Source organism: Nicotiana sylvestris, chromosome 4 (genome assembly GCF_000393655.2).
Source record: "Nicotiana sylvestris chromosome 4, ASM39365v2, whole genome shotgun sequence".
NCBI lineage: Eukaryota > Viridiplantae > Streptophyta > Magnoliopsida > Solanales > Solanaceae > Nicotiana > Nicotiana sylvestris.
This window is the reverse complement of record NC_091060.1, coordinates 176,618,413-176,632,076: the sequence shown is the minus strand read 5'-3', so window position 1 is coordinate 176,632,076 and position 13,664 is coordinate 176,618,413. Positions and strand designations below refer to the sequence as shown.

Below are 13,664 nucleotides of genomic sequence, written 5' to 3'. Positions count from 1 at the left end.
GACTTTTAAACAATCACACGGACTAAAACAAATAAAGGAAAGAAAGCAGACTTACCTTAAAACTTGAAAAGTTAACAGTTTGAACTCGGATTTGGACAAACTTTTCTTAAGGCTGAATGGACTTTAATCGAAGTGTTTCTCAAATAGAAACACTTCGATTAAAGTCCATCAGACCTTAACCTCTTCGGTTTGAACCGGTTTGAACCAGTGACGAGGGACCTTGTGGTTTCAAAACTCAGATCTAATATTCGTGCTTCCCTGGTTATATTCGGACCAAACCAAGTATGGTTTGGTCACGAGGGGGTCTGGGGGTGTCTGGTATGAGTTTAAGGCAGATCGGTGTAGATTAGGTTCCGACTCGAATCTTCAAATGAAGATTCGAGAAGGTGGGATAGGATTCGAAGTGTGTGGTTGGTAGATTTGGGTTCAGGATGGCATGGGGGTTCTATGGTGTTAGGGGCGAGGTCACCGGCGTCCGTGCCGCCGGTTTTCATGGTGAGGGGTACAGGGGCGGCTCTAGGGTTTGGGGATTATGGTGAAGACGATGAAGGCTGGGGTTTGGATAGGGGGCAGGGTAGTGTTAGGAGTTTATATAGTTAGTGAGCAAATGGATCCTGGCCGTTGGATGAGATGAGATGAAGGGCCAGGATCCTTTGGCTAAACAGGGACGACGTCGTTTCAAGGATAAAGGTTTGGGGTCGGTCCGGGTGAGACGGGTCGGGTTTGTTGGTGGGTTACGGGGGATTGATCTTGGCCGTTGATCAATCTGAGATCAACGGCCCAGATCACACTGGGCTAAAACGTCGTCGTTTGGATGTCCTGGGTATCAGGTGGTGTTGGACCGGGCAGGCCTGGGTTTTGGGCTGTTTGTTTGGGCCAATTTTGTTAAAATTAGCCCAAGTCCGGAAGGGAAGGGGTCCTTTCTTTATATATATTTTTTATTTATTTCCTTTTTATTTTAAAACAAAACTAAACCAAAAATCAAATTAAAATTAAATACACACTCGATACAATTATTTGCACACTAAAATATCTCAAAACAGGTAAAGTTAAACAAAAGATAAAATCACGGACGAAGATGCCTATTCATGATTTTCTATTTAACGACCGGATTACGGTTCGAATTATGCAGGACACATATATATTTTTTGAATTTTGTTTTAATAAAGTAAATAAATAAAAATGGGCCGAAGTCACAAATAAATTAACAAGGTGCCGCACAGAAATCCAAAATTTGTACAACAGAGCCAATTATTATTTTTTTACTTCCTTTTGGAGCGATTGTCGTGCGAAACAAAAATCACGTGCTCACAGGCATTAACACAACAAACCAATGCATAGTGAACTAACTTGCTAGGGGCAACTTTATGAAGCTGTCTTATGATTAGGCTTGTGACATTCTTGACGAGATGGCTGACAGTTCTTCTTCTTGGCAAAGTAGAGCCAATATGCCCCAGGGTGACCCCACGGTCACTCATTTGCACAAGGAGTTACATGATCATGGGCAGGCTATAGCTGAGTTGACAACTATTATGAACCAACTAGTAAAGGCACAGTTGCAACAAGTTCAAAATCCTCGCCAAGTGAATACTCTGGAGGGTGGCAACATGCTTGTCAACAAAAGAAGACAAAGAGGTCAACAGAATCAAGGGAATTCGGAGCAATTTGACAATGATTGTGGTGGATTTCAAGATGATGGTTATGATGGACAGAGTGAAGAGGTGCAATACGTGAATAATTATCAAGGCCAAAGGGGCAATTCTTCCAACCAAAAACAATGGAGACCCCAAGGCAATTGGGGCAATCAACAATAACATGGAAATGGTAATTGGGGGAACAACAACTGGGGTAATTAGAACAATAATCAAAATAATCAAGGAAATTGGAATGGTAACAATAACAAATGGGGTGGTAACAACAATCAAGGTGGATGGAACAATGGCAACTAAGGATACCGGGGGCAAGGCTTTCAAAGGCCCCCAATGTACCAACAACCGAATAATCCACCCCCCATTTCTATCCCAAGGCCCTATTTATTCTAGCAATGATATGGGGAGAATTGAAATGATGTTCGAACAAATGATGAAAAGGAGTACGGATTCCGATGCTCAATTGTCTTCCCACAATACTTCAATTAGGAATTTAGAGGTTCAGCTGGGCCAAATCTCACATTCCTTGAATACTCACCCTAAGGATGCTCTACCAAGTGATACAGTAGTGAACCCGAAGGGTGGGAACAATTATGTTATGGCGGTAACTACAAGGAGTGGACGAGGCGGTAATGTGAATGCCTCCAAACAAAAACAAATTTTGAGTGATGCTATTGAGTTGCAAGAAGATGAAGTTCCTTTGGTGGTTGAAAATGTAATCGATGAGAACGCAAATGAAGAAGCGAGGATTGATATTCAAGATGCCGAGGTGGAAACTCAAAATGACGTGAACCCGTCTAGGGAACACGTAGTAGACATGCCGGAGCCGGTTGTGCCTAAATCCAAGGCTCCTTTGCCAAGGACACCTCCACCTTATCCTCAAAGGCTCGTGAAACAGAAAAATGAGAATCCGTTTAAAAAGTTCATTGATATGATGAAGAGCTTATCCATTAATGTGCCTTTGGTGGAGGCTCTTGAGCAAACGCCGGGCTATGCTAAATTAATGAAGGACTTGGTGAAAAAGAAGCGGTCCATGGATTGCGAAACTATAAAGATGATTCACCAAGTTAGTGCAATAGTGCATTCAATGGCCCCGAAGCTTGAAGATCCCAGTGCTTTCACCATTCCTTGCACAATTGGTAGTGCGGACTTTGCTAAGGATCTATATAATTTAGGTGCGAGTATCAACTTGATGCCCTACTCAGTTTTTAAGATGTTGGGTATTAGGCAACCAAGGCCGACTTCCATGAGATTGCAAATGGCGGATAGAACGACGAACAGACCATTGGGTATTATTGACGATGTTCTTGTCTGGGTGGACAAGTTTATCTTGCCAACTGACTTTGTGACCTTGGATTATGAGGTTGATTATAGTTCCTATCATTTTGGGAAGACCTTTACTTGCTACAGGGAAGACCTTAGCTGATGTGGAAGCAGGGGAACTCACATTCCGGGTGAGTGATGAAAAGGTGATTTTTCATGTGTGCAAGTCAATGAAGCAGCCCAATAGTACCGAGGTGTGCTCTTTTGTGGACCTTATCACAACAGTGATAATTGATGATACCAGTGCAATGATCAAGGTGGAGTACCCTCTTGAGGCCGTATTGTTGAATCTTGATGTCAATGAGGTGTGTGAATGCTTTACATGGAATGGGCTCGTACTCTTATGAGCCTAAAAAACTTTCTTTGGATCTCAAAAATAGGAAGACTCCACCAACAAAGCCTTCAATTGAGGAACTTCCGGAAGTCGTTGCCTCCATACCTCAGGTATGAGTTCTTTGGCCCAAGTTCTACTTTGCCAGTTATTCTTTCCTCTTGTCTTACTAACTTGCAGGTTGATGCCACATTGGCAGTGCTTTAAAAGCGGAAAAAGGTAATTGGATGGACTTTTGCTGATTTTCGGGGGATAAGCCCCGTATTCTGTATGCATAAGATTATTCTAGAAGATAATGCAAATCCCTCCTTGGAGCATCAAAAAAGGTTGAACGAAGCAATGCAAGAAGTTGTGAAAAAGGAGGTGATCAAGTGGTTGGATGACGGGGTTGTGTACCCCATCTCTGATAGCTCTTGGACTTCACCAGTGCAATGTGTACCGAAGAAGGGTGGCATGACCATGGTTGAAAATTCACAAAATGAGTTGATTCTTATCAGAACCATCACCGGTTGGAGGGTATGCATGGACTACCACAAGTTGAATAAAATGACCCGCAAGGATCACTTTCCACTGTCTTTTCTTGATCAGATGTTAGACCGACTTGCTGGGCGTGCCTTCTACTGTTTCTTGGATGGGTATTCTGGGTACAACCAAATCTTGATTGCTCTGGATGATCAGGAGAAGACCGCATTCACTTGTCCATACGACACCTTTACTTTTTTTCGAATGCCTTTCAGGTTGTGTAATGCACTGGCTACATTTCAGCGGCGTATGATGGCCATTTTCACCGATATGGTGGAAGACATTTTGGAGGTGTTCATGGACTATTTTAGTGTTGTGGGTGATTCATTTGATGAATACTTGAAAAATCTTGATAGAGTCTTGGCCCTTTGTGAAGAAACCAATCGTGTTCTCAATTGGAAGAAATGCCACTTTATGGTAGAATAGGGCATAGTTCTTGGGCATAAAATTTCAAAACATGGTATTGAAGTAGACAAAGCAAAAATTGATGTGATTTCAAGGCTCCCTCCCCTACCTCTATCAAGGGAGTTAGAAGTTTTCTTGGGCATGCGGGGTTCTACCGGAGATTTATCAAAGACTTTTCGAAGGTAGTGAATCCCTTATGCAAGTTGTTGGAAAAAGATGCCAAGTTCGTGTTTGATGAAGAGTGTATGTAAGCCTTTGAACTTCTCAAGCATAAGTTGACCACCACTCATATCATTACCGCACCCAATTGGAGCTTGCCCTTTGAGCTCATGTGTAATGCGAGCGATGTTGCGGTTAGGGTGGTTTTGGGTCAAAGAGTGAACAAAATATTTCATCTGGTGTACTATGCGAGTAAGACAATGAATGATGCTCAAGTGAACTACACGATGATCAAGAAAGAACTTTTGGCAATTGTGTTCGCTATGGAAAATTTTCGGTCGTATCTTATAAGTGCCAAGGTCATAGTCCATACCGATCATGCCGCACTCCAGTACTTGATGACAAAGAAAGATTCCAAAGCTAGACTGATACGATGGGTCTTGTTACTTCAAGAGTTTGATTTGGTGATTGTGGATTAGAAAGGTAGTGAAAACCAAGTGGCGGACCACTTGTCCTTCTTGGAGGAGGAGGGGAGGCCTCGTGATGGCCTAGAGATCAATGATTCATTTCCCGACGAACAACTCCTTACGGTATCGGTGAATGGTATGCCATGGTTTGCGGGCATTGCTAATTTTTTTGTGACTGGTATAATCCCGTGTGAACTCTCTTCTAACCAAATAAAGAAGCTCAAATGAGATAGTTTGGATTTTTATTAGGATGAGCCATACTTGTTCAAGATTTGCACTGATGGTGTGATCCAAAAGTATGTCCCGAAGGAATAACAATTGAGTATCTTGGAGGCTTGTCATTCCTCTCCCTATGGTAGCCATCATAGGGGGGCAAGGACGGCTTCCAAAGTTCTTAGTTGTGGGTTTTATTGGCCAACTTTGTACGAAGATACAAGTGAATTAATGAAGGGGTGTGACGAATGTCAAAGAGTGGGCAGAATTTCGAAGAAAGATGAGATGCCTCTCAATACCATTCTTGGGCATCGATTTTATGGGCCCGTTTGTTAGCTCGTGTGGGAACACATACATTCTTGTGGCGGTTGACTATGTTTTAAAGTGGGTTGAAGCCATGGCTTTGCCCAACAATGAGGCCCGGAGTGTTGCTTCATTTCTTAAGAAGAGCATTTTTACAAGGTTTGGTACTCCTCGTGCAATCATAAGTGATGGGGGTCTCATTTTTGCAATAGAGCTTTTGACACTTTGCTTGCAAAGTATGGTGTCAATCACAAAGTTTCTACTCCCTATCATCCTCAATCAAATTGTCAAGTGGAAGTCTCTAATAGGGAAATCAATAGTATATTGTCAAAGACGGTCAATGCTAATATGATCGATTAGTCAAAGAAGTTGGATGATGCTCTATGGGCTTATATGACTGCTTACAAGACTCCGATTGTTAATGTCTCTGTATAGGTTGGTATTTGGGAAAGCTTGCCATCTACCGGTTGAGTTAGAGCACAAGGCCATGTGGGCTTTGAGGAAGTTAAATCTTGAATGAGATGTGGCAGCAAATCTTCGTGTAGAGCAGCTTAATGAACTTGATGAATTCCGTTTCCATTCCTACTCCAGTTCTTCCTTGTAAAAGTACAAGATAAAGTAATGATAAATATTCTCGTAGCAAGGAGTTCAAAGTGGGTGATTTGGTTCTCTTGTTCAACTCTCGGTTACGTCTGTTTCCAGAAAAGCTTAAGTCAAAATGGAGTGGACCTTTTGAAGTGGTGTGTGTGACCCTGTTTGGGGCACTTGATTTAAAGAACAAAAATGGGGAAGTTTTTAGAGTGAATGGGCATAGGGTCAAGCACTACTTGGGAAAAATTGATGACAGCCAAGTGGTGTCACTTCTTCATCTCAAATGATTTGATGGTAACCTGTGCCACGACGTTAAATCAGGCGCTTCTTGGGAGGTAACCCATGTGTTTTTCTTCTTGTTTTGTTTGATTTTTATTGTTGTAGTGTAGGATTTATTTTTGCACTGACTGATTGTAAGATGTTGTAGGATTGTGCAGATGCAGTGCAGAAAAAAGATGGAAAATGACTACTCTCTCAAGATTGTCAATGCGAACCGCACTGCCATTTTGTGCGGCCGCAAAGACCTCAGTGCATTTTATGCGGATTGCAGTAGTTGCCTTGTCTGAGTCCTATGACTTCGAGCAGTGCAGACTGTTGTGCCATTTTGTGTGGTCCGCAGTGGGTAGGTGAGATGGACCCCAGGATCTTTTTCTATAAATAGGACCTGAGGCCCTACTTTTGAACTTTTCGAACTCTTTACTCTCAGAACTAAGAAAATACACTGTTCATCTTCCTTCTTGCTCGTAATTAGCTGCTAAAATTCGTTTATCTTTAGTACTTCTCACATATGGTAAATCTAACTTCTTCTTAATTACTTAATTTTGCAATTTTCTATTACTTTTTTTGTTTTCCTTTGTTCTTCTTTGTAGCCTTTCCGTATCTTTTTCAGTAATGTAACTTAGGTTAGTTAGTTCTTGTTTAAAGTTAGATTAGGTAGTTAAAACATTGGGCAAATACTTAGGGACTCTTTCTTAGGTGTAAAATAGGACTTAAAATTCAAAATATCATGAACCCTAGGTTGGTGCTGCTACTTGGTGTTCTGTGCGGACCACAGTGGAAATTATGCGGTCCGCGGTGCCCTTGTGCGGTCCGCAATGATATTTTGTGCGGACCGCATTGCTAAAAGTTTTGAAACCTGATCATTGAGGACCGCGCGCCACATTGCATTTTGTGCGGTCCGCGGTGCCTCAATGCGAACCGCAATAGCATTTTGTGCGGTCCACAATGCATTTATTCAGAGAGTAGGTAGTCTGAACCCCACCTCTGTGCGGACCGCGGTGTCATTTTGTGCGGTCCGCATTGGCTTCATTGCGGCCGCACTGCATTTTGTGCGGTCCGCACCCTACAACAAGTGAATTGTCTGCAATATTTTTTTGCAACTGTGAATTACAATGTTTTTCTGGATACTAACAAGTCTAATGAATGTTGTTTGCAGAAAATGGTGAAATCACGAGGCAAGGGTGGTAAACAACCAGGCAGGGGAGAGTCCTCCCGGGGTGGGAAACAAAAGATGATACAGTTGCCCCCCCAAGCCCGACAAAACATAAACAACACAAGGAAACTTATCAGAGCTGCTGATAGGGCTATTGATCAGTCGGGGAGTGTGTAAGAGCCCTTCTGGGAGGCATCATCAGACTCCGTGCCAGAGTACATTGCTGACTAGCCGGAGAGAAACAGATTGAGAGACACACCCCCAACATCCCCCACTGCCCAAGCTTTAGTTCATGTATCATCTGAGTCGTCTAAGGGCTCAGCTTAAGGCAGTGGAGATGAGTACTCCATTTTTTCTACAGCTTCATTATCCGTAGAGGATGCAATACCGCATGAGGGGGAAGAAGCACAAGGGGGTGATCCCCATGTTGGGGGGTTGAGTGGACTAGGAACCCGAAGGCATAGGAGGACCGGTTCGTTAGTGAGATTGTCTACCACAAGTTCAGAGAGTGGTGGCCAGAGAAGAGATTGATTCCGGAGAGAAAAATCATTACCCGGGATCTTTTGCCTCACAATCCAAATTGTTGAGTCAATTCAATGAAAGAGCTGGATGGGACTACTTTATCGGGCAAGTGGATGACGCAAATGAGCATTTGGTGAAAGAGTTCTACACCAACATGGCCCACATCAAAAAGGGTACCTCGGTCACCAAACTCCGGAACTTGACAGTGAAGATTGATGGCAAGACCATCAATGACTATTTGGGTTTCATAGAGTCCCTGTACCTTGACAAGATGAAATTGGGTGAAGAGGCTCATCAGAGAGTGCATTTAGCCAAGCAAGACAACAACTTGGAGACACCCGTCACTTATTGGGAAGCAATATTTTGAAAGTTTTAGTATGTTTCAGAGATTGGATTAGATCGGAACGAAGAAATCAAGGACGTGAAGATGTTATAGCCCAGAAGACGAGGAACTTGGAGATATATTAATACATGGCAACCCATCTGAATTTAACACTCCAGAAGAAGGCCACTCAGTTCATATTGATTACGACGAACTTACTAAGGCAATGCAAAACCTTTGAATTTACTCTTATTTGGTTAATTTACTTGTTGTTAAATGTAAACCTTTCAATTTGTAAGTTTGAATTTTGAAATAAATGTTGCACTTGCAATTTATAAGTGCAATTTTTCCCATCTTCATTGTATTCTTTATATTTTTACTTTATATTAATATAACTTACAATAGTTATACAAAATACAAAAAATAAAAATAAAAATTACACTAACCCGGCCTGGCCCGACCCCTTGTACCCGTTACCTTTACGGTTCATTTTTTACCCGGATGAACCCGAACCCGTTAAATCTGGTAAGCCCCAACCCGTAACCGGCCCGGACCCCAAACCATACGATTACTAATTTTTCCTACCCAGCCCGGCCCGACCTACCCGTTAGACACCCATACCTCTAACTGTTGCGTTCACACCGCCTTGCGTCTCGTCAATCAATATAATATCATCTGCAAATATCATACATCACGACACTTCCCCTTGTATGTAGCGCGTCAGTATGTCCATCGTCAGGGCAAACAAAAAAGGGCTTAGTGCTGACCCCTGATGCAACCCCATTATGACCGGAAAATGATCAGAGTCCTAACCCACCATCCTAACTCGGGTCTTTGCTCCATCATACATGTTTCAAGTATTTTTGTGAAAATTAAGATTAAGTTTCGTGAAATTAAATTCAAGTCAACTCAATTCCAGGCGAAGGGTGTAGGAAGGTATTCTCTATTGAATTCAAGAAATAGTTTTTTTTGGGGTTTTCGCCCGATGTTGATATCCGCATTGAAGTACGAATATATACGGATTTACGCCGCATAGGGCACTGTTAGGGAGGAATAACTTCCTACTAAGCATTTTTTCATATCCAAGGCTCGAAGCCGACACCTCTAGTTAAGAGAAGAGCATCCTCATCCACCACCACATAAGTTTGGTTGAATTCAAAAAGCAAAGTAAATCGAACTTTAAAGCAATGTAAACTGCAAGGGGAAATTTTGTCTATAGTCGTATGATGTTTAAATAATTTTTTTTACTCATAAAATATGGTTGATTTCATAGCCTAGTCAATTGTCACGACCCCAAAAACTCCGATCGTGATGGAGCCTATCACAGTACAAGGTAAGCCAACCAAACGTTTACCACAACAAAATCTTTTATAAAAATGATTTTCTAGTATCGAATAAGTCTCAAATTCGTCATATGAAATAGATGAATAAAACATAATATACAAAATACCAACACAACCCAACAAATCCGGTGTCACTAGTTAAGAGCCTCTAAATACAACTCAAAACTGACTGAATAATACATAATAAGTCTGGAATAACAAAATACTAAGATAGGAAGGAGGAAAGCAGGGTTGCGAATGCCGTGCAGCTACCTTGTAGTCTCCGGTAAAGCTCTGAGAGTGCTGGAAGCTCTCACTCCGATGCTCGGGCACCTAGTCTGCACACTAGGTGCAAGGAGTAACGTGAGTATGCCAACTCAGTAAGTAACTAAAGTAAATAAAGTGTGAGTGCAGTGACTAGCACTTAAAATCACATAAGAAGTCTCAACAGAAATATCAAGTCAAATTCTGCAATTTAATAGCCAGTTATCTCATAAAACTCTAGTTTCGGCTCAAAATCCTTTGAAAACATTTATTCGAAATTTTTCAAAAGAGGCTTAGTATAAAAGAAGAGTGAAACATAAAAATGTCACAAACAAGCCCCTCGGGCAAGGTATAACTCATAAGTATAGCCCTTCGGGCAAGCCTCTCAATCACTTGTGACTCAACTCTCGTCACATATTACTCACACTCAACACTCCGGCTCAATAAATATCTCATCGTCATAATAATGATAATAAGTTGTGGCATGCAGCCTGTTCCATAATTTATAGTCGACTTCGCTCACTGGGAATGTGCAGACTCCGGAGTGACTCCTACACCCCAAGCGTCATATCACTACGGCGTGCAACCCGATACAATATATATATAGCTACGACATGCAACCCGATTCATATATATAATATCGCTGCGGCATGCAGACCGATCAATAATAGATATATAATCCTCACCATTAGGTCTTAAACCTCTCTCAGTCTTTAACCTCATGGCCACTCAGGCATATCAGTAAAAGTCAGGGAACTCAACCAAACAATTTTTTCATATATTAAGAAATTGAGTGATGAAACCGGTTTTAAACAAATAGCATGTAAAACATGACTGAGGATATGCTTTCAAATCGAACAGAGTGAGGAAAGTAATAAAAATACCCATAAGGCTCTAAACAGGTCGGCACAAGGCCCCAAACACGGCGTACAACCCAACAGATAGTATCAATACCTAAAATACGGGATATCATAAGATTTCAAATCAAATACGCAGCTTAATAGTCGCTACGGGACGGACCAAGTCACAATCCCTACCGGTGCACGCCACACGCTCGTCGCTAGCATGTGCGTCACCTCATTTATCAAAACAATATGAAATCCCAGGGTTTCATACCCTCAGGTCCAGATTTACAATGGTTACTTACCTCAAACCGGATGAAATACTACTCCGCAATGCCCTTGCCTCTCGATCGGCCTCAACCCGCGTCGAATCTACCCAAAATCAGAATCATAACATTAGAATATGCTAAGGGAACGAAGCCCGTGCAAAAATAATCCAATGACACCAAGAAACCCGAAATTGGCCAAACCCAACCCCTGGGCCCAAGTCTCGGAATCCGATAAAATTTACATCAATAAATTCTTATCCTCCCACAAGTCCATACATACCAAAAATACCAAAATTCGACCACAAATGACCCCTCAAATCCCTAGATTAAGGTCTCCAATTTCCAAGCCCTAAACCCCTAATTTTTTTGCTACTAATTTCCATAGATTTCAAGCTTAATCAGTTAAAAACCATCATAGAAACAAGTTTAGGGTCCATAAATTTTACCTCCACGAAACCCACTTGAATTCTCTCTACAAATTTCTCTCCCAAGGTCAAACTCGCATGAAAATGGTGAAAAACAACTCAAAAATTGCGAAGGGCCAAATTTATATGTTCTGCCCCAGCAAAGCCGCTTCAGCGGTCAAAATCTCGCACTTGCGGTCCCAGTTGCGCATCTGCAAAATTCACTTAACTGGTCAAGGACCGCACCTGCGATCAAAATCCGGTATTTGTGCTATCGCAGGTGCGCTCAAACATCCGCATATGCAGTTCCAACTCCTCTAGCCCACTTCCGCATTTGCGGCCCTCTTTGACCTTCTGCGAGCCCGGACCTATCGTCCCCAAGCCGCAGGTGCAGTTATGACGTGAGCTTCAGCAACTTCAACTGCAAATTTCCAACTCCAAACCTCACGTCAACCATCCGAAATCACCCGGAGGCCTCCGGGACCTCAACCAAAAGTACGAACAAGTCATATACCACCATCCAAACTTATAGGAATCTTTGAAACACCTAAAACAACATCGAAACAACAAATCAACCACATATTCAAGCCTAAGAATTCTAAAAACTTCTGAATTTCGCTTTTGATCAAAAAGTCTATCAAACCTCGTCCGAATGAGCTGAAATTTTGTACACATATCCTATATGACACAATGGACCTACTGCAACTCCCGAAATTCCATTCTGATTCCTATATCAAAATCTCCTCTACCAACCGAAAACGCCAGAATTTCAATTTCGCCAATTGAAGCCTAAATCTACCACGGACGTCCAAAATATATTCCGATCACACTCCTAAGTCCCAAATCACCTCACGAAGCTATCTGAATCATAAAACCCAAATTTCGAGATCTATTAGTCACAAGTCAACTTCCGATTGACTTTTCCAACTAAATGGCCAACTTAAGATACCTAGTGTCTCAAACCTCTCTAAAACCATTCCGAACTCGGACTAACCCACTCGATACCATACAATACGACTGAACAAGGCATAAAGAAGTAGAAATAGGAAAAACAGAGTGGTAATTCATAAAATGACTGGCTGGGTCATTACATCTTCCCCCTCTTAAACAAACGTTCGTCCTCGAACGAGTTAAGAAACATATCTGAAACCTCAAATAGGTAAGGATATCTGCTCCATATTTCCCGCTCGGTCTCTCAGGTAGCTTCCTCCACAGGCCGACATCTCCACTGCACCTTCACTGAAGCTATATCCTTTGATCTCAACTTTCGAACCTGACGCTCCAAAATAACCACTGGCTCCACATCATAAGTCAAATCACCCTCTAACTGAACCGTGCTGAAATCCAAAACATGAGACACATCGCCAATATACTTCCGAAGCATTGAAACATGAAATACCGTATGCACACTCGATAAGTTGGGTGGCAAGGCAAACTTATAAGCCACCTACCCAATCCTCTGAAGCACCTCAAAAGGCCCAATAAGCCGAGGACTCAACTTCCCCTTCTTTCCAAATCTCAAAGCTCCCTTCATGGGTGAAACCTTCAGTAGCACCTTCTCCCCAACCATATAAGACATATCACGAATTTTTCTGTCAGCATAACTCTTTTGCCTCGACTGCGCTGTACGAAGCCTCTCCCGAATCACCTTCACCTTGTCTAAACCATCTTGTACCAAGTTTGTACCCAAAAGTCTAGCCTCGTCAGGCTCAAACCAACCAATTAGAGATCTACACTGCCTTCTATATAAAGCCTCGTATGGAGCCATCTGAATACTCGACTGATAACCGTTGTTATATGCAAACTCCGTGAGTGGTAGAAACTGATCCCATAAACTACCAAAGTCAATCACACAAGCGCGCAACATGTCCTCCAATATCTGAATAGTGCGTTCGGACTGCCTGTTCATCTGAGGGTGAAAAACTTTGCTCAACTCAACCTGAGTACCCAACTCTCACTGCACGGCCCTCCAAAACTGTAAAGTAAACTGAGTACCTTTATCTGAAATGATGAAAACTGGAACCCCATGCAGGCGAATAACCTCGCGGATATAAATCTCAGCTATCCGCTCCGAGGAATAGGTAGTACAAAGAGGAATGAAGTGCAGGGACTTGGTCAGCCAATCCACAATCACCCAAATAGCATCGAACTTCTTCAAAGTCCGTGGGAGCCTAACTACAAAGTCCATGGTGATCCGCTCCCACTTCCACTCTGGAATAACCATCTGCTGAAGCAAGTCACCCGGTCTCTGATGCTCATATTTCACCTGCTGACAATTAAGACACCGAGCTACAAATCCCACAATATTTTTCTTCATCCTCCTC

General features: G+C 42.3%; 1 protein-coding gene across 1 annotated transcript; it reads left to right on the top strand.

Annotated features, from left to right (window-relative positions):
- Positions 1 to 2,583: 2,583 nt before the first annotated feature.
- LOC138890578 (uncharacterized) lies at positions 2,584 to 3,075 on the top strand. Its single transcript, XM_070173973.1, has one exon. It carries the CDS (start codon positions 2,584 to 2,586, stop codon positions 3,073 to 3,075), a length of 492 nt encoding a protein of 163 aa, XP_070030074.1.
- The last annotated feature ends 10,589 nt before the right edge of the window (positions 3,076 to 13,664 follow it).

Coding starts and splice junctions, on each gene's coding strand:
- LOC138890578 (XM_070173973.1), top strand. CDS start 2,584: ATGAAGAGCTTATCCATTAATGTGCCTTTGGTGGAGGCTCTTGAGCAA.